General features: G+C 42.0%; 1 protein-coding gene across 1 annotated transcript; it reads left to right on the top strand.

The window, feature by feature from the left end:
• Positions 1-4,832: 4,832 nt before the first annotated feature.
• Positions 4,833-10,741, top strand: krt5 (keratin 5). The gene is made up of 9 exons (XM_044210327.1): positions 4,833-5,529; positions 7,700-7,908; positions 8,022-8,082; positions 8,203-8,298; positions 8,497-8,661; positions 8,754-8,879; positions 9,080-9,300; positions 9,397-9,455; positions 9,651-10,741. Exons 1-9 carry the CDS (start codon positions 4,993-4,995, stop codon positions 9,899-9,901), a joined length of 1,725 nt encoding a protein of 574 aa, XP_044066262.1. The 5' UTR covers positions 4,833-4,992; the 3' UTR covers positions 9,902-10,741.
• Positions 10,742-21,946: the final 11,205 nt, after the last annotated feature.

Genomic DNA, 21,946 nt, shown 5'->3' with positions numbered 1-21,946 from the left:
AGAGGAGAGCCGGGGTTATATACTGCTGGAGATAGATGATTGGCTGGATTGCAGATGTGTAGGAGGCTTTGCAGCAAGGCTTGATTGATAGTTGGTAGCAGGTGTGTAGGAGAAGGAATGAAGGCCACGCCTTGACCAGATCTTACACACACACACTGATACAGACAGAAACCAACAGGGGACAAACACAAGGGAAGGGGGAGAAGATCTGGAAACACTAGGGATGAGGGAGAGGCAAAGCCAGACCATGACAAAATCAGACTATAAATTGTTTGTCCAATCAAAACAAAATATCCAGAATATGTCCACATAAGAACCTTAAACATGCCCTGAAAGTTTTATTCAAATCGACTGCTAGGGGGCACTAGAAGGGCAAAAAAAAGTGCGTGGCATAACACGAATCAGACTATGAATCAGAAATTGTTTGTTTTCTTCAGTCTATTTGTGAAAATGCAATAACGGGACATTTCACTTTTGTCACGTCTAGGCCACATTCGACCAGGTCCAGATCAAAAGCTTTAAACTTCTAAGTCTGTGTTGGCTTGAACCCCGGAATTGCCACTTGAAGCTATATTTGTTATGTGTTCGCATTTCAAAGTCATAAAAGACGTATTTATGTTTGGATTCTGTCATGTCTTTGTGTCTGTTAAAACAAACCTCTGATCTACAAATGCGCCGACTATCTGGACACTGTATGGTTTTTAAATCTTGTTGCTTGTGACATTCTTCAGACAGGCATACAAAGCAAAAATCTCCATTTGTGGTATGCCTGAGATGTGTAACCCTTGAAACAGATAGAGCCATAGTGTTTTTGGGTGGGGTTGCTCTCGTGTCTTACTATATCCAACGCAGACTTCATATTGTCCATCCTGATATTACGCAAGTCTATAGGCTTTCTAATTTCAATGCCATTAAATTCCCTTCCCTCTGTGATCTTAAAATCGTGTCACAAATCACGATGTGTTGTGTTCAGCCAATTCAGCGCTGTACTTTTGTATTGATTTTGCGGTATTGGGATATAGGTAGGGCAGGTTTGGTTAGTAGCAAAAACATCAAAGATATTTATGAATATCAATAAAATTATTAATATTATCAAAATTATTCATATGGATTAATAATTACAGGGCACCACCCTGGAATCAGGGACCAATAACCAAACGTACAAAAACAGTCTCAAAGGTAGCTGTCCACATATTCTTTGGATGTTGTTGTGGGGTCTCTTAATGGCTGAAGAAGAACAAAATGAAGACTTTGGAGTGGCCTAGTCAAAGTCCTGACCTGAATCCTATTGAGATGCTGTGGCATGACCTTAAAAAGGCAGTTCATGCTCAAAAACCCTCCAATGTGGCTAAATTACAACAATTCTGCAAAGTTGAGTGGGCCAAAATTCCTCTACAGCGCTGTAAAAGACTTATTGCAAGTTATCGCAAAAGCTTGATTGCAGTTGTTGCTGCTAAGGGTGGCCCAACCAGCTATTAGGTCTAGGGTGCAATCACTATTTCACACATGGCCATGTAGGTTTGGATTTTGTTTTCCCTTAATAATAACAACCTTCATTTAAAAACTGCATTTTGTGTTTACTTGTGTTATCTTTGACTAATATATATAAATTTGTTTGATGATATGAAAACATTTAAGTGTGACAAACTTAACAAAAAAAAAAGAAATCAGGAAGGGGGAAAACACTTTTTCACACCACTGTATGTGTGTTAGTGGAGAGGAAAGAGAAAGGAAAGCACACAGAGTAAGGCACAAGGACTCTCAGATGCCGTGGCAAAGCACAACAGCTGTCCTTTTATCACACAGGAACCTGGCAGCAAACTTTCATTCAACAGCTGTGTTATTGGACTTTGGGTTGATAAGGCACAGTTATTAGCTTCTATAGCGGCAAAAAAACTAACAAGTTCACGTGAGATGTCTCCTGACTCCATGACGTGCTGGTCAAACAAAGGAGTACCTTCAGCGATAGACTCATCGCCCCAAAAAGCACCACAGAGCGCCACAGGAAGTCATTCCTGCCTGTGGCCATCAAACTCTTTAACTCCTCCCTCTAAGTGTAGTCTATATGACTCTAAGTCATTAAACTGGACATTGATCATTACATCTCTGCAATACTTAATAATAATTGTGCAATATTCTGTGTTAATACTCCTGTGCAATATTCTGTGTTAATACTCCTGTGCAATATTCTGTGTTAATACTCCTGTGCAATATACTCTTTTGAGTTTAAAATTCCCTATTTATTGATATTGATATTTATTCATACCTCAATTACTGCTGTGCAATATCCTCCGTCACATTATAATCTTAATAGCTACACTTAACTTGACAGTTCATGCACTATTACTTTATACCGTATATTAATCATCAACCGGTAAACCCACTTGTACTTCACACTCATTTTAATTTTATACTTATACCTGTCACAGTCTGTCATGTTCTCTCTAGCCACTCCCCTTCACTATGCACTCCCTCACCTGAGCACTGATTCCATGCACCTGTCACCTATCACACACCTGCACTTAATCAGTGGCCATGTGGCACTCTACTCCCCTATATAACCCAGCTCCTCACGACAATCTGTGTCCGGTCTCGTTAATGACTAAGGATAGAACACTAGGTCCCCTGAATCTTTAAACGCCTAGGACTCCCTTTTCCTGAGCAGACTACTACCAACCTCCAGTACCTAGTACCTCTTCTCCGGCTCCTTCGTGCTCCTGTTCTCTGTGTGTGTCACTCCAGCTCCAGTCCCCGTGTGTCTACAGTCCTCCATGAGTCTACCAGCCACAAGTACCCAGTACCTCTTCTCCGGCTCCTTCGTGCTCCTGTTCTCCGTGTGTGACACACCAGCTCCAGTCCCCGTGTGTCTCCAGTCCTCCGTGTGTCGCTCCAGTCTCCTGGCCCGTGTGGACCGACTCCTCTGTGCTCCGCCACTCGACTCCAGAACTCTGCCACCTCCATTCACAGGACAGCATACTTCCTTCCATTCACTATCTACGTACTTGTGCTTCAATAAACTATATCATACCCTTCCTTGTGTCTCCGGCCAGTTCTGTCCGTAACAGAAGACCGGACCTCACACTACTACTATGACAGCTACCACTCCTAATTCTTTTCTCCACCTGAGCGCTCTGGCTGAGCGCTATCTCCTCAGCCTCCCAGCTCCTCTTCCAGCAGTGGACGAGTTGGTGCAACCGGGGATTTTCTCCGGCTCAGTGGGGGACTGTGAAGCGTTCCTGGCGAAGTGCGGCCTGGTGTTCTTGCTACACCCATATCAGTTCCCACCTCCATTCACAGGACAGTATACTTCCTTCCATTCACTATCTACGTACTTGTGCTTCAATAAACTATATCATACCCTTCCTTGTGTCTCCGGCCAGTTCTGTCCGTAACAGAAGGGGGGGGGGGGTCACAATGCAAATTCCACCTAGAATTTTAAAAAAGTAATAATGCAATGGTAGTGGTAATATTAATATTAATAAATTAATAATAATAGGAATGATAGTCATAGGAATAAAAATGACAATAATAGTAACAAGGCCAATAACAACAATTGTAGTAGCATTTGTCGAGCAGGAACATGGGGGCAGCAGGTGGCCCACAACCAAAGATCCAGTCTCTGCAGCTCTGGAGGCAGAAATAGAGAGAAGGTGTCGAGTTAGTAACATGCATTAATGGGATAAAAATGCATACAGATCGAGAGGGAGAGAAGAAGAGAGGAGCTCAGTGCATTATGGGAAATCTCCTGGCAGTCTAGACCTACAGCAGCATAACTAAGGGATGGTTCAGGACTCACCCAAGCCAGCCCCGACTATAAGCTTTATCAAAGAGGAAAGTCTTAAGCCTACTCTTAAATGTTCCACCTGAGAGGAGCTTGATAACTGAAGGCTCTGGCTCCCATTCTACTTTTGGACACTCTAGGAACCACAAGTAACCTTGCATTTTGGGAGCGCAGTGTTCTAATGGGGTAAAAAGGTATTAAGAAGTCTTTAAGATACAATGGTGCCTGACCATTAAGAGCTTTGTAGGTGAGGAGAAGGATTTTACAGGGAGCCAGTGCAGAGAAGCTAATACTGTATATTACCATATTCATATCTACCCTTTAATGTTTATATTTTATCTCTATACATATGTACTGTACATACATGCACTTTACTGCTTTTTGTACTTCTGCTTAGATGCTGAACTGCATTTCATTGTCTCAGTTTTTGTATTCTGTGCAATGAAGTACTCTGATGGTCTTTAAATGTGCAGCAAAATTTCAGTGTGGAGTGGTTTGAGCATAGTGCACTTTCATGTCTTCAGAATATAAGCACAAATGTATACATACAATGTATTTACATGCATACATTCAAACATATGCAGCATCAACTTTAGAAACAGCTGGTCAGAGTGTGTTTTGCAAATCCAGTGAGATTTTACTGATTTAAACTTCAGTTGAAGCTCTCAAGTATTCATATTTTATCTATCTTGCAAGAAGGTGAAAAGCAGAAAATGGTGGATCAGTGAGTATATAGGCCTCCACCCAACCTTCTCAGTCCTCCAACCACCCACACCTCCCAGAAAGCTGCTAGCTAATCAAGTAAGAATGTCTTTGCCAGCATGTCCTTCCTCCCCTCTCATCCCAGGCTCTGATGCCATTCCCCTGGAGCACCTGGGTGTGTCGAGCCCAATCACTTTACAGGGGTGGCACTGTTACCTGTCTGACAGGCTGAGCTGCTCCAAGCCAATCTACCTGCCTGCAATTGCACCTCCCAGAATCTAAGTAATTGGAGGAGGGTAGATTGGGGAGGTGCCGAGGAGGTGGAGCTCACTGGGACTTCCTCCACAGTTGGAGGCAGATAAAAATCCATCACGGACAGGGAGAAGATACTTAGAGGGACTTGACTCTCCTCTTAGTGTGCTCCACTGCTCTGCCAAACCTCTCTCTCTCTCTCTCTGCTCCCCCTTTTCTCTGTGAATCCTTCCCTTTCAGAGGAAACAAGACCAGCCATGTCGTCCATGAGAAGTGTGAGCATGAAAACTGTCAGGTCCAGCTATGGTGGAGGCGGTGGTGGAGGCGGTGGTAGTTTTGGCGGTGGTAGTTTTGGCGGTGGTAATTTTGGCGGTGGTAACCGTGGAGGAGGAGGATCATTTTCGACAAAATCTGCCATTCTGCTCAGGCCGTCACACTCTGTGGCATCCAGTACTGCAGGTGGCTCAATGCTTAGGTTAAGCATGGGCGGTGGTGGTGGTGCTTATGGTGGTGGCAGTGCTTTCGGTGGTGGTGCTTATGGTGGTGGCGGCGGTGGTGGCGGCGGTGGTGGCGGCGGTGGTGGTTTCGGTGGTGGTTTCGGTGGTGCTTTTGGTGGTGGTTTCGGTGGTGGTGCTGGAGGTTTGGTAGGGCTTCCAATCACAAACGTCCAGGTCAACCCTAGCCTGCTGGCCCCCCTGAACATTGACATCGACCCCAACATCCAGACTGTCCGTACCCAAGAGAAAGAGCAGATCAAGACTCTAAACAACCGCTTTGCTAGCTTCATTGACAAGGTGAGTAGCCCTTATCTGTCAGTTACTGAAACAGCTTCTGTCTTAAGTTTATGTCCCATACTATTTCAAAAGAATGTTGCAAATGTTATTTCTGATTTACATCTGATTTGAAATTACAAACATTATATATACATACATATTCTCTCTTTAAATCCTTTTGATATATTAGCTTGTTAAGTTAATTTGATATGAATTAACTAAGGAACATGAAATATTAGGGATAGATGGCGGATACACAGGACAGAGTTCACTGGTTTGTGCAAGCGTGAATAGCTGCAACAGACTGTCTCTAAAGGATCACCTGGGCTCATTAAATATTACACAGCAACTCATCCAAACCTGAACATGTACACACTAAGGGCCTAGCTAGAGCTAACTCTGAAAACTAATTTAAAAAACTGCAGTGTAGGCACCTCTCATCTTAAAGCAATACTGTGCATCAGCTAGCCTCTACACTGAAACTGAAAGGAGACCACTGCTCCTTTAACTTCTCTTTGACCACAGTTGGCCCCTTGCCAGCTGTCTCTGTGTAAAGTGAGAGGCAGGAAACACTAGAGTGGTCGTATTCAGTGACTGGTGGCTTTCAGTAGGAGGGGAAGAAGGGATCAGGTTATTACCTATTCCCATGGCAGCAAGGACTCACAAGTTTTCGGTGGTGCTGCAGAAAGTGGATTCCATCTTAATTATTTGCATTGCATTGCTTAATAATTTTAAGTCAAGATTGGAGCCGATGTTTCAAAAGTCCTTGCATTAACTTTTGTCATTTATTCCATATTATGAGCGACAGAGTTTTTTAATTCACCCATCTACACTTTCCTTTATAATTGAAGACTTCATAAAGAAGACGAGGGACATTTTGTCTCAGACAGAAATGAAAAACAAATTAACCACACCCTGTAAGAGAAAATACACAGTTCGCTGTGTGTGCCACCTCATCTGTCTTCACACAGGTGATCTGATCCGATCCTGTTCATTCAAAGTAGATTTCTTACTATTAAATGATTCAGAAATGTATATTATGCAATTAAGCTTTCAAATTATCACAGGTAGAAAAGTAAGGATCAAATGTTTATTGAACATTTTAATTTCATATTTCTATACAAGAATTATTACACAAATGGTATATATTTAAAGCATCAGCACTCAATCAATGTGACAGTTAATAGCTTCAGGCATGTAGCATTTATTACTGAGGGTTGTGGCAGACAAGTTCACTCAGTGAAAGTATGCATCCTGGAGGCAAGGGAGCAGTCATGTCAGGGGTTTAAGGGGAGGGGCTTGGCTGAGGTGTGGCGCTGTACACCTCACCTAGCATAAAAAAAAAGCTTACAGACACACAAAATGGAGGAAGGGCTCTACCTTCTCTAGGGTTCAAAACCGGATGGCAGAGCACTGTACTCTCCGTTGCATGCAGCTTCTGTCCCCTAAGAACAGGCTTTGAAACGTGTTTCTCAGGATCATGTCAAATATTCATAAATAATGGGGCACCCTAGTAGCTCACCTGGTAGAGCGCATACCAAGGCTGAGTCCGTACCGCAGCGGCCTGGGTTCGATTCCAACCCAGGGCCCTTTGCTGCATGTCATCCCACTTCTTGCTCCCGCGCTTTCCTGTCTCTCTCTGCAGCTGTCACTATCGAATAAAGGCAAAAATGCCTGAAAAAAATTTAAATAAAAATATTCCTAAATAATGATCTCATTAGAGCAAGTACAGTTCAACTATTCTGTGCAGAAAGACTCCACAGTGGATAGTGTCTAGAACATCCCTGCCCTGAGGGGCATTTTAGTATAGCAGCTGCCAATATTGGTGTGTACAAGAGCTCTTTTTGTGGGAAAGTCACACACAGGTGTGGCTCGATGGATCACCTGAGGAAAGTAAAACAAAGAAGACCAACATCTTAAAGTGAGCATGTCTATTCATGATAAAATCGGACAGCAAATATAATCTACTTATTTTCCTTCCTTATTTGTAGTTTGCTGGCAGTTATAAAAATGAAAACAGACATTGCCAAGGACATAAATCTATAGATATGGATTATTTCCAGTATATTGTACAGTTCTATTGATGCATAATTACATAATCTGATTAATATGGTTTTGTAGTCATATTCAAAGTAATACCTTTCTCCAAGTAACAGTGGATCTAAACTTGGCAAATAATTTTACCTTTTAGGTTCGCTTCCTGGAGCAGCAGAACAAAATGCTGGAGACCAAGTGGAGCTTACTGCAGGACCAGACCACCACCCGCTCAAACATCGATGCCATGTTTGAGGCCTACATTGCCAACCTGCGCAGACAGCTGGATGGGCTCGGCAATGAGAAAATCAAGCTGGAGGGAGAGCTGAGGAACATGCAGGGACTGGTGGAGGACTTCAAGAACAAGTGAGTTCATACCAGCACAGGAAACCAAGCATGTCACGTCTCACAGCTGACCTACAGTAATTTTCAGCTCACAGTCATTTTCCATCAGCTAATTTTTATACCGTTTGTGTCAGATATGAAGATGAAATCAACAAGCGTGCTGGTGTGGAGAATGAGTTTGTGCTCCTCAAGAAGGTGACAGTGGATCTGCAATTATAAAGCACTACACCATGTCATTAACAACAGTGGATTGAATTATTGCTTTCCTTCTGACCCATCACCAATGCAGACCACTTTCTTCTTCTTTACTTACAGGATGTAGATGGTGCGTACATGAACAAGGTTGAGCTGGAGGCCAAGGTTGATGCCCTTCAGGATGAGATTAACTTCCTTAGAGCTGTCTATGAGGCAGTAAGAAAAATTAACCACACTCAGTCCTATTGTTTCTTTGCTCTCATTTTTAGGGAAACACCTCTTCACTTATCTAACATTAAAGGGGGCATTAAATGCCACTTGCAGGCACAGATAAAAAATAGAAATGGATATTATATCGCCTTTACTCTCTAAATATTTTAATTTCATTTTTAAAATGACATATCTCTTGTGCAGGAACTGCGTGAGCTCCAGGGACAGATCAAGGACACCTCAGTTATTGTGGAGATGGACAACAGCCGCAACCTGGACATGGACGCCATTGTGGCTGAAGTCAAGGCTCAGTATGAGGACATCGCCAAACGCAGCCGTGCTGATGCTGAATCATGGTATCAGCAGAAGGTAGTCCAATATGAATGTCAATGTCAAATAAAAGTGGAGAGGAAGGTCTGTGGAATCTGTAATAACAGTTATTTTTAATCTTATTCCTTCAGTTCCAGGAGATGCAGACCAATGCAGGCCAGGCTGGAGATGACCTTCGCAACACCAAGAGTGAGATTGCTGAACTCAACCGCATGATTAGCCGCCTCCAGAATGAGATTGAGGCAGTCAAGGGACAGGTAAGCTCACAGTTACAGCTGTGATTACCTGAATAGCCTTCAGTTCCATTCAATTATAGACTTACCAGCTATGCACAACATATTTAAAATGTTATTTAGTTTCCTGAATATATGTTAAAAACCAGATGCTGAACATGTAGAAGGCATTTTGAATGAGAAACATCACATCTGAAGCTTCTGCTAACTTTCCAACCTCACAGCGTGCTAACCTGGAGGCCCAGATAGCTGAGGCTGAGGAGCGCGGTGAGCTGGCTGTGAAGGATGCCAAGGCCCGTATCAAGGACCTGGAGGAAGCCCTGCAGAGAGCCAAACAGGACATGGCCCGCCAGGTCCGCGAGTACCAGGAGCTTATGAATGTCAAGCTGGCTCTGGACATTGAGATTGCCACCTACAAGAAGCTTCTGGAAGGAGAGGAATCCAGGTAAAAGCTTAGCTACTTTGAACTCATGAGAGTCATCACATTGTGCAGGCAGCAACATCAGCAGCTAAAATTGCTCATTTATATACCTCCCTGCAGAATTGCCTCTGGTGGTGGATCTACAACCATCCACGTACAGAGCTCAAGCAGCAGCTACGGTATGTATCGACATATCCAATTCAAGTCACTTCTAAGCCAGTTCTAAGGTATTCATGAAAATATAACAACTGAAAATGAGAAAACCTTTAGTAAAGCTCAAATCAGTTTGGTTGATAAGTTTTAATGAAAAGAGCATTCGATATAAGGCAATTTAAATCTGTCATCTCTTCTGAAAACGTTATTCTCATCACCAGGTGGCGGAGCAGGAGGCGGCATGGGCGGCGGCATGGGCGGCGGCATGGGCGGCGGCTATGGCGGCGGCTATGGCGGAGGCTATGGCGGCGGCATGGGCGGAGGCTATGGCGGCGGCATGGGCGGCGGCATGGGCGGCGGCATGGGCAGCAGCTATGGCGGCATGAGCAGCATAAGCATGACCGGTGGCGGCGGCGGCGGCAGCATTAGCACAAAAAGTGGCAGCAGCCTCCTCACATCTCGGCGTTTCTAAAATCAGCAGGTGTCTTTCTCTCCATTCTTCTTCTCTCATTCTCCTCCGCTTGTCCCTCCACTCTCCCCGGCAACCATTCATAAAAGCGTCCATAAACTCCTCCACCTCTCTCCCTGCAGACACAGCAGCCTCAGATACATTTGCATTTGACCATTTACAGCTGGCAGATCCATGTAATGGTGCAGTTGTCTTTGGCATTTAGTTCCTGTGTTGCCACTCCCTCTTTGGCACCACATACCTACAGAGTCAGATATTATATCAGAGGCAGAAAGATTATTAGACCAAAAACAAATAGCAGCAGAGATGTGAGTCAGTCCTTTCTTCCTTTGATCAGTCATCCTGGCTGTCTTTTGGTTGCTGGATGTGCTGTCGTGCAGACAAGAGGATACTTGTAGTGTCATGACAGAGAACCCTTACAAAGCAACAAGCATTGCACACAAAATGAAACAGTAGTTCTTAGATTTGCACAGAAGGAGGCCCAGATGTTGTGGTTGGTCTTGAATTTATAAAGCATACGTGGCAGGCACCCATGTAGTGTCACACCAATAACTCTTTTGTAATGTCTCTTCTGTTATCTCACATCTGTCATCTTGTTGTGCATTTTGACTTCATCAGAAGCAGCCACATATAACACTTTCATATTAGATTTTTTGGATCATCTTTTTCTGCTCCTGTTCTGAGAGAAAATGAGCTCTCCACTACAGTATATGTTTTGATCCTGCTTTACTTCCATTTCCACTCTGAATAAAAAAGAAACATGGATAAGGCTGACTGGGACAACCAGATTTATTGTGAATTTGTACCACCAAAATGTCTGGAATAAATCTGATTTCATATTCATTTTGGCAGTTGTTTCTTCTTATTGATTTCAGTTGTACTGTAAATTTTGAATAGTACAAATAATTTGGGTTTATAAATGACGCCCCCCTTAGTTACTGTTGCTACGGCTGCCAAGATTTCCACTCTAGCACGGCACAAAATGCAGTTTACAAAGATAACGGTGGCAGAGTTACTATTTACATTTGCAATAATTAAAAAAAAATGGGGTTTCGATTTTATTTGTTCCCGACTAGATTTTGTTGACTGAAATAACAACTGTTGATAGCAGATTTTATCAGCTGTACCTAGCTAGCATAAGCTAATGCTAATGCTTAAACTCTGAGTTGCTTGAAAACTCTGGCTGACATTTTAATGTTTCCAGCTGATTCGTTTTAAAACTAGAACCCTGTAAAAATGGTCTGAAATATGCAGTAGATGGCTACATGATGTACACTATAGTGCTAAATGATTGAGGCTGAAAATACATGTCTGAGGCAAAAAGTCAACATCCTCACGAGTTGATGATCCATGTAGAACACATGAAAATAAAGAAACAGCATTGATGTTGTATTTCAGAATCAGAATCAGAAATACTTTATTGATCCCCGAAGGGAAACTCTTTGTTACAGCAGCTCGCCTTTACGTCAGTGCACACAGGAGAAAGTACTAGCAAAAAATATAATACAATACACTATAAAAACAGGTCAGAAAATAAATTAAGTACCAGGTGGGTATAAGTATAAAATAAAATAAGTGTGAAGTACCAAGTGGGTTTACCGGTTGATGATGATAATACGGTATAATAATACAATGTAATAATATAAGTAATAAGTAGTAGTGCATGCACTGTCGAGTTATGTGTAGCTTATTGAAATTATTAAGACATTGCACAGCAGTAATGGAGGTATGAATAATATCAATATCAATAAATAGGAAAAACTAAAATAGGAAAAACTAAATATTGCACAGGAGTAATACACAGAATATTGAGATGTAATGATCAGTGTCCAGTTTAATGACGTAGGGTCATACAGACTAACACTTAGAGGGAGGAGTTAAAGAGTTTGATGGCCACAGGCAGGAATGACTTCCTGTGGCGCTCTGTGGTGCTTTTTGGGGGGATGAGTCTATCGCTGAAGGTACTCCTTTGCTTGACCAGCACGTCATGGAGTGGGTGGGTGACACTGTCCAAGATGGCATGTAGTTTGGCCAGCATCCTCCTCTCTGACACCACCGCCAGAGAGTCTAGCTCCAGCCCCACAATGACACTGGCCTTACGGATCAGTTTGTTGAGTCTGTTGGCGTCCACTACCCTTAACCTGCTGCCACAGCATGCAAGAGCATACAGGATAGCACTGGCCACCACAGACTCATAAAACATCTTCAGCATTGTCTGCCACACTGACCCCGTGGATGGAAACCAGGGTCACTGGTGCCTTGGCCCTCCGTAGATCCACAACCAACTCCTTAGACTTTGTCACATTGAGCTGCAGATGGTTCTGCTCACACCATGAGACAAAGTTCCCCACCACAGCCCTGTACTCAGTCTCATCACCACCGCTGATACATCCCACCACAACAGAGTCATCAGAAAACTTCTGAAGGTGGGGGGACTCTGTGTGGTAGCTGAAGTCAGTGGTGTAGATGGTGAAGAGGAAGAGAGAGAGGACAGTCCCCTGAGGGGCCCCAGTGTTGCTGACCACGCTGTCCGACACACAGTGCTGCAGGCGCACATGCTGTGGTCTGCCAGTCAGGTAGTCCACAATCCAGGACACAAGGGGGGCTTCCACCTGCATCGCTACCAGCTTCTCACCCAGCAGGGCTGGCCGGATGGTGTTGAAAGCACTGGAGAAAAACATGATCCTCACCGTGCTTGCCGGCTTGTCCAGGTGGGTTTCGATGCTGTTAAGCAGGAAGATGATGGCATCCTCAACTCCCAGCCGGGGCTGGTAGGCGAACTGAAGGGGGTCCAGGAGGGGTCTGACCATGGGCCGCAGCTGTTCCAGCACTAGTCTTCATTATATGGGAGGTCAGTGCCACCGGTCTGTAGTCCTTGGAGCCACTGGGATGCGACGTCTACGGCACAGGAACAAGGCAAGATGTCTTCCACAGAACAGGGACCCTTTGAAGACAGGTTGATGACATGTTAAAAGACTCCAACAAGACAAGTACAGAGACAAGTTCTTTGTCTGATGCAATTAAAAAGGTCATTTGTAATTTCTCCAAGAACTACAGACCGGTGGCACTGACCTCCCACATAATGAAGACCCCAGAGAGACTAGTGCTGAGTGGATTTCAGAGTGGATCTAGTTAGCCCTACTATTAGTCCAGTGTTATAAATAAAATGTATTCGAAATGTTATTCATTCTAACCTATGTGGATGGTTTAGATGCTTACTATTGAAAACTACTTCAACATCACAGTGGTTAGATTTATGCTTTAATGTTCAGATTTTCAAACAGTATGCTTCACTTTGATGAGGTCTAAGTGACGTGTTTGGCAAATGTTGCTCTATCTAACACAAGTGTGCAGGGACACTGGAAGTCAGTCAGAGTTGGGGGTGCTCAGAGAAACTCAGTCTATATAATGATGTCATACTAAATGCTGGACATTCATGGTCTTTGCTATATTTTGAATGGCCGGGATAATTTATATATATCTAGTAGTTATTAAAAACAATTTACAGCAGTTTTAGAGCGTTTTACAATACAGTAAACCTGAACACCGGCATACTGTATGTGAACGCAGTAGGGGTGTAACGGTACACAAAACTCGTGGTTTGATATCTAGCTTGTTCCGGTCGGTACATTTTTTGTACAGCAGGGAAAACAAAAAAATGTAGAAAAAAATTTCTCCTCCTTTATTTTGAAAAATGGAAACATTCAACATTGGCTCATTGGCCATAATTCTTACTGTAACAGGTAAGGCACTCAAATACTGGCATATTGTCAATAAGAAAAGATAAATAATAAAAATAAATAACATAAATGCTCCATCGTAAGACTCTGACCTGTTGATAATTACTGCACAACTGCAGCTTGCGCTTGAGGCCAGGCACAACAGACTGACTAAAATGCACATGTGAAGGCACGTTGTAGCGGAGCACAATCATTTTGACCATATGCTTATATTCTGTAAAAGTATAAGGATCACAGATCCAGATGAGATCTGGCCCAGACCCTACCCATATCTGTTCATCAAGCAGCTCATCTGGCCCGGATCCGATTTGGACCTGTTCATGAAGCAGTTTATCCAACCTGGATCCGTTCATGATGTGGTTCAATCGGTCCGGACCCGTTCCGGATCCCTTATTCAAAATGGCTCATGTGGCCAAAACTAGCCAGAGAAATATATAAAATCTAGCTGACCAACATATAGATTGCTTTATAAAAGCTTGAACACTTCTTATAACCAGTCTGCCTTTATTAATAAAGCAATCAATCAATTCATTCAACACTTGAAAAAATCTGAACCTATCCTTTAAGGCACCCTGAGGTTCTCTAGTTAAATGCTTTTACTGTGAAAACAGTAAAAGTAGGAAAATCTGGTTTGTGTTAGCAGTAACTTAATATAGTTCTGTTATGGCATGTAAAGAGAGTCATCAGTGAGGCTCATATCAGATAAAATAACAGTTGCATTGGAGAATATAAATGCATAGTTTCCTCAGGCAGTTGCTATTTAAAAGGCGGACTCTGCCAGTAAAAATGAAATCCTCTATAAAAAACAAGGTCATAATAAATTGAATAGGTACTACTGGAAAAATGAAATGAGACCATAAATAGTACCAAAAACCTTTATTTGATGAAATTCTCAAGAACACATTTCAAGACATGCAGATACCCTGCATACCAAAATAATTTTTCTTAAGGTAGGCTGATCTTCTTGGGTAGGGATGCTGACAGTGGCACACCTCTTTGAGCTTTCCCTATCTGCTGCCAGGTTGAATCACCGTATTGCATGCCTTAGGATGTCATCATCGGTGGTGGCATGAGAGACATGGCTCGTTCTCCCACATTTTCATACAAAATTTCATGAACCCCCATTGCAACCACTAGTTTTTAATGTTTTAAAAGATACACATAACCACTAGCTTTTAAACTCTGCTGTCTGACATTTAAAAAAACAAAAAAAAACAAAAGAGAGGTTCGACATTTTAGGAAATGTGCTAGAGAGTTAAGATTAGAAAATCTCTCATGTCTGAACGGTAAATATAAAGTTACAGCCAGAAACTGGTTAGTTTCTTAGTGTAACGACTGGAAACAGGTGAAAACAGCTATCCTGGCTCTGTCCAAATGTAACAAAATCCACTTAACTGCATCTCTAAACATCACTAATCAACACTTTATATATTTTGTTTGTTTAATCTGGACAAAAACCTAATTGTAACATGTGGTTATGTAATAGACTATATTTTGGTTAAGACCTGTTACCAGCAGAGACATCAGGAAAGCTACTGTTCCCGAGACAACAGCAAGCATTGTCTGAGTGCTGGTTGCTAGCAGGCCAGAGGCTAACAGGCCGAGGTGCAACCTGGAAGCTATAAGGCTGGTTGCTGGCAGACCGGTTGAGGTGCAGACTGAAGGCTATCAAACCGAGGTGAAGGCAGGAGGCTAGCATGCTGAAAGAAAAAAATAATAAATCAATCAATGGTGCTGATAAAGTCTTTTTCCCACCCAGGTAAAAAAAAAAATCCTCAGCCAAGGTTTAGCTGATGCCTCTCTGCTTGTTACAGACAGAGCTGACTCTTTATACTTCCTATTAGGGGCCCTCCTCCAACTACCTTTGAGGCACAGGAGAGTGCAAGATAATTCAAAAAGTTCATCCTCAAATACTTCATCTGCTGGGTCCATAGTATGGTCAGGTCGTACTGTTAAATTCAGTTCAGGAGGTGGACCCAAGACCAAAGACACACGGGGAACTGATAAAATAAACAGAAGATGACTATTATTTACTAATAGGGACACAACTAAGGACAGCTGAGAAGTCAAGGTAAATATACAAGAAGGAATAATCCCAACAGAAATAGACCAATGAAAAAAAAATACAAAGAAAGGAGCCAAGGTACAAAAGGGAGGGCAGAAACACAAGGAGCAAATACAGGACTGAGGATCTAATGCAATCAACCTCACAACTGAAAAAGGGAAGACACATGGACTAAATACTAGTGAGGGGAGATAACAAGACACGTGAAACATATCTAGACACCAGTGCAACTAATCTTCTGATGTTTTATGGCAGTTGGCAAACAGCTTTTGGTGCATTACTGCCACCTTCTGAAATGGAGTGTGAATCAGAATTGTCTTATGCCTACCCTATATTCTTCTTCTTCCAAGACCTGTCTTTTCCAAAAAACTAAATATTGACCTGTACTCCACATGCCCTAAGCTCAATTTAAGTAACTCCTTTATTCCAAACTTGATGCAATCTCTTCCCAGTCTGTTTTTTAGCATCTGATTTTCCTGCAAGTGTTATATGCACAGTTTAAGGACCCAAATGCAACACAAGGAAGTGGTATGTGGATGAGGTAGCAACCGCTTATTTTATAAACTGCAAGCAAACACTGGGGGATCTGAGCTCTTCCAGAGCGGCAAGGCTCCGGGGATGGAGAGCATAGGTTCCAGCTTGGCTGGAGCAGCATGGCTGGCAGAACAGGACTGGCAGCTGGCTTGTGTAGTGTGGCAGACAGTGGTCAAAACAGAAAATAAATCCACACAAAGCAAACAAAACCGACAGGGAGCAGGCAAAAGTTCAAGAGTCCACAATACAAGCAAGGTCCAAGGAACAAAGAATCGATATCAGAGAACTCATGGTAAGAAATGCCGGGATGCTGGACACAGGAACAAAGTAAAACAAAAAATGCACATGGCAGGGACAACGACCCAACAACGAACAAAGGAAAAGACCCAGACTAAATACACTAAGGTAGGTGAGAAAACGAGACACAGGTGTAAAAAAGGAGGGGCCAACAATCTAAACTGGAGGGAAAGCAAAGAAAAAGACAGGAAGTAAAACCACAAGACACACAAGGGATGGAGAATACTACAGAATAAAACAGGAAACAGGACAAAACCTTAAACTATGACAGCAAGTACCTAGGACAATTAATAATTACATGTTCTATTGTTTCCTGTATATTACAATAGTCACACATACCAGTCCCATGTTTACCTATTATCTTAAATGTACTGTTAAGACCAGCATGCCAAAACCTCATTCTCGAGATACCCTCTTCTATTTTTGTTCTACTAGTTTCCCTCATTTCTCCTACTTTCTTTTGGATACTATAGTAATGTCTACCTTTAGATTCCCTGTTCCAAATTTCCTGCCATTTCTTTTTCATTTCTACTTTGATTATGCTTTTAACTTCAGCCTTACTACAATTTACTTTCATATTTACTTCTACTTTCTTAGTTGCATCTTTTGCATATTTGTCTGCCAATTTCCTTCTACCCCTATATGTGCTGGAATCCAGATGAATCTCGCTATTACTCCTGTTTTCGTAATTCTGAAGATAGTTTGAGCTATTTCCAGCATAATGTCCTATCTTGCTTCTGACTGTAAACTCTTGAAACTGATTAACACACTACTAGAATCTGAACCTCTTAACACTTTGCCTGGTTCGATGCTTTCTGTCCACTCAAAGGCTAAAAGAATAGCCAACATTTTCCCTGTAAAGACTGAAAGGTTGTTACTAACTCTTTTATTTGACACTACATTTAAATCTGGTATTATGAATGCAACTCCTACTCTATTACTATCTACTTATGATGCATCAGTGTATATTTTAATATACTCAATTTACCTCTGTATATCTGTTAACTTGGTTCCTATCTATATTTCTCTCTTTCCTCCATTCCAAAAGGCGCAGGTCCACCACTATCTCTCCAAATAACCAAGGGGGACAATGGAGAACGGTACCATGGGGCTTAACATTATATCCCCTATCCCTATTCCATTACCTGTATTTCCTATCGTCCAACTGAAGCTCTTGATCTGTTGTTTTTCTTTCTCTAGGCATGGTTTTAATACCTTCTGAGTAGGGTGATTTTCCCTGTGGCCCTTTAAGTTTGCCCAGTATGTTAGTGCTAATTGGGTTGTTCTGATTTCCAGTGGAATTTCATTAATTTCCACTTGCACGGCTGATACTGGGGTAGTTTTTATCTCGCAGCAGAGTCTCAAGGCCTGATAGTGTATTGTATCTAACTTCTTTAATAATGTTTTTGATGCAGACTGGTAAATTATGCTGCCATATTCTAGGACTGCCCTGCCCAATACTTGCTCCCCACTCTACCCCTCAAACACCTTAAAATATTCAGTACCTTTTTACACTTTTCAACAATTTTTCTAATATGAGTAGTCCAAGTAAGATTCTTGTCGAACCAGATACCTAGATACTTGAAACACTCTACCCTTTTAAAATTTTCTCCATAAAGTTCAAGTTTAATCTGGTCCTGAATTTTCTTTTTTGTGAAAAATATTGCCTTTGTGTTTGCCACTGAAAATCGAAAACCCCACTCCATTGCCCAACCCTCTACTTTCCTTATTTCCTTTTGCATTTTACATAATCTACAGTGTTGTGAAAAAGTGTTTGCCCCCTTCCTGATTTCTTATTTTTTTGCATGTTTGTCACACTTAAATGTTTCAGATCAAACAAATTATTATTAAGGGAAAACAAAATCCAAACCTACATGGCCCTGTGTTAAAAAGTGATTGCTCCCTAAACCTAATAACTGGTTGGGCTACCCTTAGCAGCAACAACTACAATCAAGCGTTTGCAAAAACTTGCAATGAGTCTTTTACAGTGCTGTGGAGGAATTTTGGCCCACTCATCTTTGCAGAATTGTTGTAATTCAGCCACATTGGAAGGTTTTCGAGCATGAACTGCCTTTTTAAGGTTATGCCACAGCATTTTTTTTTTTAATATAGCGCCAATTCATAATAGCAGTTATCTCATTGCACTTTTCCTATTGAGCACGTCTAGACCATACTCATCTCAATAGGATTCAGGTCAGGACTTTGACTAGGCCACTCCAAAGTCCTTATTTTGTTCTTCTTCAGCCATTCAGAGGTGGACTTGCTGGTGTGTCCTGGATCATTGTCCTGCTGCACAACCCAAGTTCGCTTCAGCTTGAGGTCACGAACAGATGGCCGGACATTCTCCTTCAGGAGTTTTTGGTAGACAGCTGAATTCATGGTTCCATTTATCACAGCAAGTCTTCTAGGTCCTGAAGCAGCAAAACAGCCCCAGACCATCACACTACCACCACCATATTTTACTGTTGATATGATGTTCTTTTTCTGAAATGCGGTGTTACTACGGCAGATGTAATGGGACACACACCTTCCAAAAAGTTCAACTTTTGTCTCGTCAGTCCACAGAGTATTTTCCCAAAAGTCTTGGGGATCATCAAGATGTTTTCTGGCAAGAATGAGATGAGCCTTAATGTTCTTTTTGCTCAGCAGTGGTTTTCATCTTGGAACTCTGCCATGCAGGCCATTTTGCCCAGTCTCTTTCTTATGGTGGAGTCATGAAGACTGACCTTAACTGAGGCAAGTGAGGCCTGCAGTTCTTTGGATGTTGTTGTGGGGTCTTTTGTGACCTCTTGGATGAGTCGTCACTGCGCTTTTGGGTTCATTTTGGTCGGCCGGCCACTCCTGGGAAGGTTCACCACTGTTCCATGTTTTCGGCATTTGTGGATAATGGCTCTGACTGTGGTTCGCTGGAGTCCCAAAGCTTTAGAAATGGCTTTATAACCTTTTCCAGACTGATAGATCTCAATTACTTTCTTTCTCATTTGTTCCTGAATTTCTTTGGATCTCGGCATGATGTCTAGCTTTTGAAGATCTTTTGGTCTACTTCATTTTGTCAGGCAGGTCCTATTTAAGTGATTTCTTGATTGAGAACAGGTGTGGCAGTAATCAGGCCTGGGTGTGGCAAGAGAAATTGAACTCATGTGTGATAAACCACAGTTATGTTTACCGAGGGGGGGGGCAATCACTATTTCAGAGAGGGCCACGTAGGTTTGGATTTAATTTTTTAGGATTTTGTTTTCACTTAATAATAACAACCTTCTTCTTAGTACCACTCATAAGACCAGCAAGCAGCACAGCAGTAGCTCAGCTATAAACTCTATTACACCGCCATCACCATAGAGACTACAGCACAATCCAGCGTGTTACAGGTATCCTGATGCAATCTTATTTTTGCTAACCAGGAATAAACTAAAGCTCTAACACAGGTACTGGAAAAGCACATGAACTCTACTGCAAGAACCTTTATGGCAATGGCCACCGAGATGTCAGAAACAAGGAAAGTTGCATTGCAAAACCAAATGGCTTTGGACTTGATCTTAGCATCCCAGTGTGGGGTCTGCGCAGTTGTAGGGACAGAGTGCTGTACGTACATATCTAATGCATCCACAGTTGTTGCTGATCTTGCTTGTGACACAGCTCAGGGAATAGTGGAATTACACAGAATGCAAGGATTCAATCCAATCCTGGCCCTGGGGATCAGCAATTTTGCATTTCATCATTGTGCTACTGGTAGGAGTGATTGTGCTAATATTTGTGTGTGCCTTCATCACTGCCATAGTGAAAGGATGTGCTAAGAAGGCAGTTAACATAATGGTTAAAAATGTTGTAAAGACAGAAGTTGTTGAGATTCCCTTGTACCACAATCCATCCTTTCCTCTCGTATCATCCTATTTCACAGACTCAGCGGACTCCGGGTAGGACAAGGGAAGTAATAATTTGAGAGAATAAACATTCATATTCATTAAAGAACACTTAAGAACCCTCACATCTAACTACCGTCCTATTTCACTTATAAATGTCGACGTAAAAATCATCAGCAAAGCATTATCCCATAGAATTGAAAAAATTATACCATATATCATCCATCCTGATCAGACCGGCTTTATAAAAGGTAGACATGCATCCAATAATACTCGCAGATTATAAAATTTAATGCATTACTCATCAGTACAACAGAAAGATACTCTCATTGCCACATTAGATGCAGAAAAAGCTTTCGATAGGGTCAACTGGAAATTTTTATTCACCACATTACAAAAATTTAGCTTTGGAGAGTCATTTATTAACTGGATCAAGATTTTATACACATCACCATCTGCCACAGTCACAACCAATAGACTAACATCACAAAGCTTCACACTGCACAGGGGGACGAGGCAGGGATGTCCACTCTCTCCATCTCTATTTACCATTTTTATTGAACCCCTAGCAGCAGCTTTCCGCCAAAACCCATCGATCAAAGGTATTGAAACACCACAACAAACATAAAATCTCACTTTATGGAGATGATATTCTACTATTTATACAAAAACCGTTAGTATCCACTCAAGAAATAATTAAAACAATCCAGTCCTTTTCAAAGATCTCAGATTATGCAATAAATTGGAACAAATCATCCATCCTCCCTTTACATAAAACCAAATGGGATGTGGCACCCCACCAATCACCTATACCTACATGTCATGATCACATCACTTACTTAGGCATCAAGATTTCCTCCAGACTGTCAGAGTTGGTAACACTCAACTTCACACCACTGCTAAAAAAAAATAGAAGACGACTTGCTTCGATGGCTCAACCTTCCAATCTCCATAATTGGCAGGATAGCGGCAATAAAAATGACAATTTTACCAAAAATCAATTATTTATTCTCAATGATTCCAATCCACCCCACACTCACCTGGTTTAAATCGCTAGACTCCATTATCACTCACTTCTACTGGAAAAATAAAACGCCAAGGATAAAACTCGCTACACTACAAAAAAACAAGGCTCAAGGAGGACTAGAAGCACCAAATTTTCATTACTACTCAATGGCTAACCAACTACAATACATATACAAATGGATCCACCCCACCAAATCCGATATTATATGGCTGGATATAGAACAGTCACTATGCAAAGAATTAAATATAGCGGACATACCATTCCTTTCTAAATCAATCAAACACCACACATGTTTCAACGCTGTAACAATAACTTCCACTCTGACAGCCTGGTGGGAATTTCACCAAATCACAAATTCTATACTAGCTCCATCTAACCTCACCCCACTGTGGAACAATCCTGACTTCATAAGCAATAACAAAATACTGAACTTCCGCACATGGGGTGAAAAAGGTATCACTCACATTAAACATATTTTCAAATCCAACACATTAACAACATTTCCGCAGTTGGCCCAGGAGTTCG

The sequence above is a fragment of the Siniperca chuatsi genome, linkage group LG10, assembly GCF_020085105.1.
Source record: "Siniperca chuatsi isolate FFG_IHB_CAS linkage group LG10, ASM2008510v1, whole genome shotgun sequence".
In the NCBI taxonomy this organism is placed as follows: domain Eukaryota; kingdom Metazoa; phylum Chordata; class Actinopteri; order Centrarchiformes; family Sinipercidae; genus Siniperca; species Siniperca chuatsi.
Note: the sequence above shows the minus strand (reverse complement) of the source record. Positions and strands in the feature narration are given on the sequence as shown.

Coding starts and splice junctions, on each gene's coding strand:
- krt5 (XM_044210327.1), top strand. CDS start 4,993: ATGTCGTCCATGAGAAGTGTGAGCATGAAAACTGTCAGGTCCAGCTAT. Junction 8,299..8,496: donor TTAGAGCTGTCTATGAGGCA/GTAAGAAAAATT, acceptor TCTCTTGTGCAG/GAACTGCGTGAGCTCCAGGG. Junction 8,880..9,079: donor TTGAGGCAGTCAAGGGACAG/GTAAGCTCACAG, acceptor CCAACCTCACAG/CGTGCTAACCTGGAGGCCCA.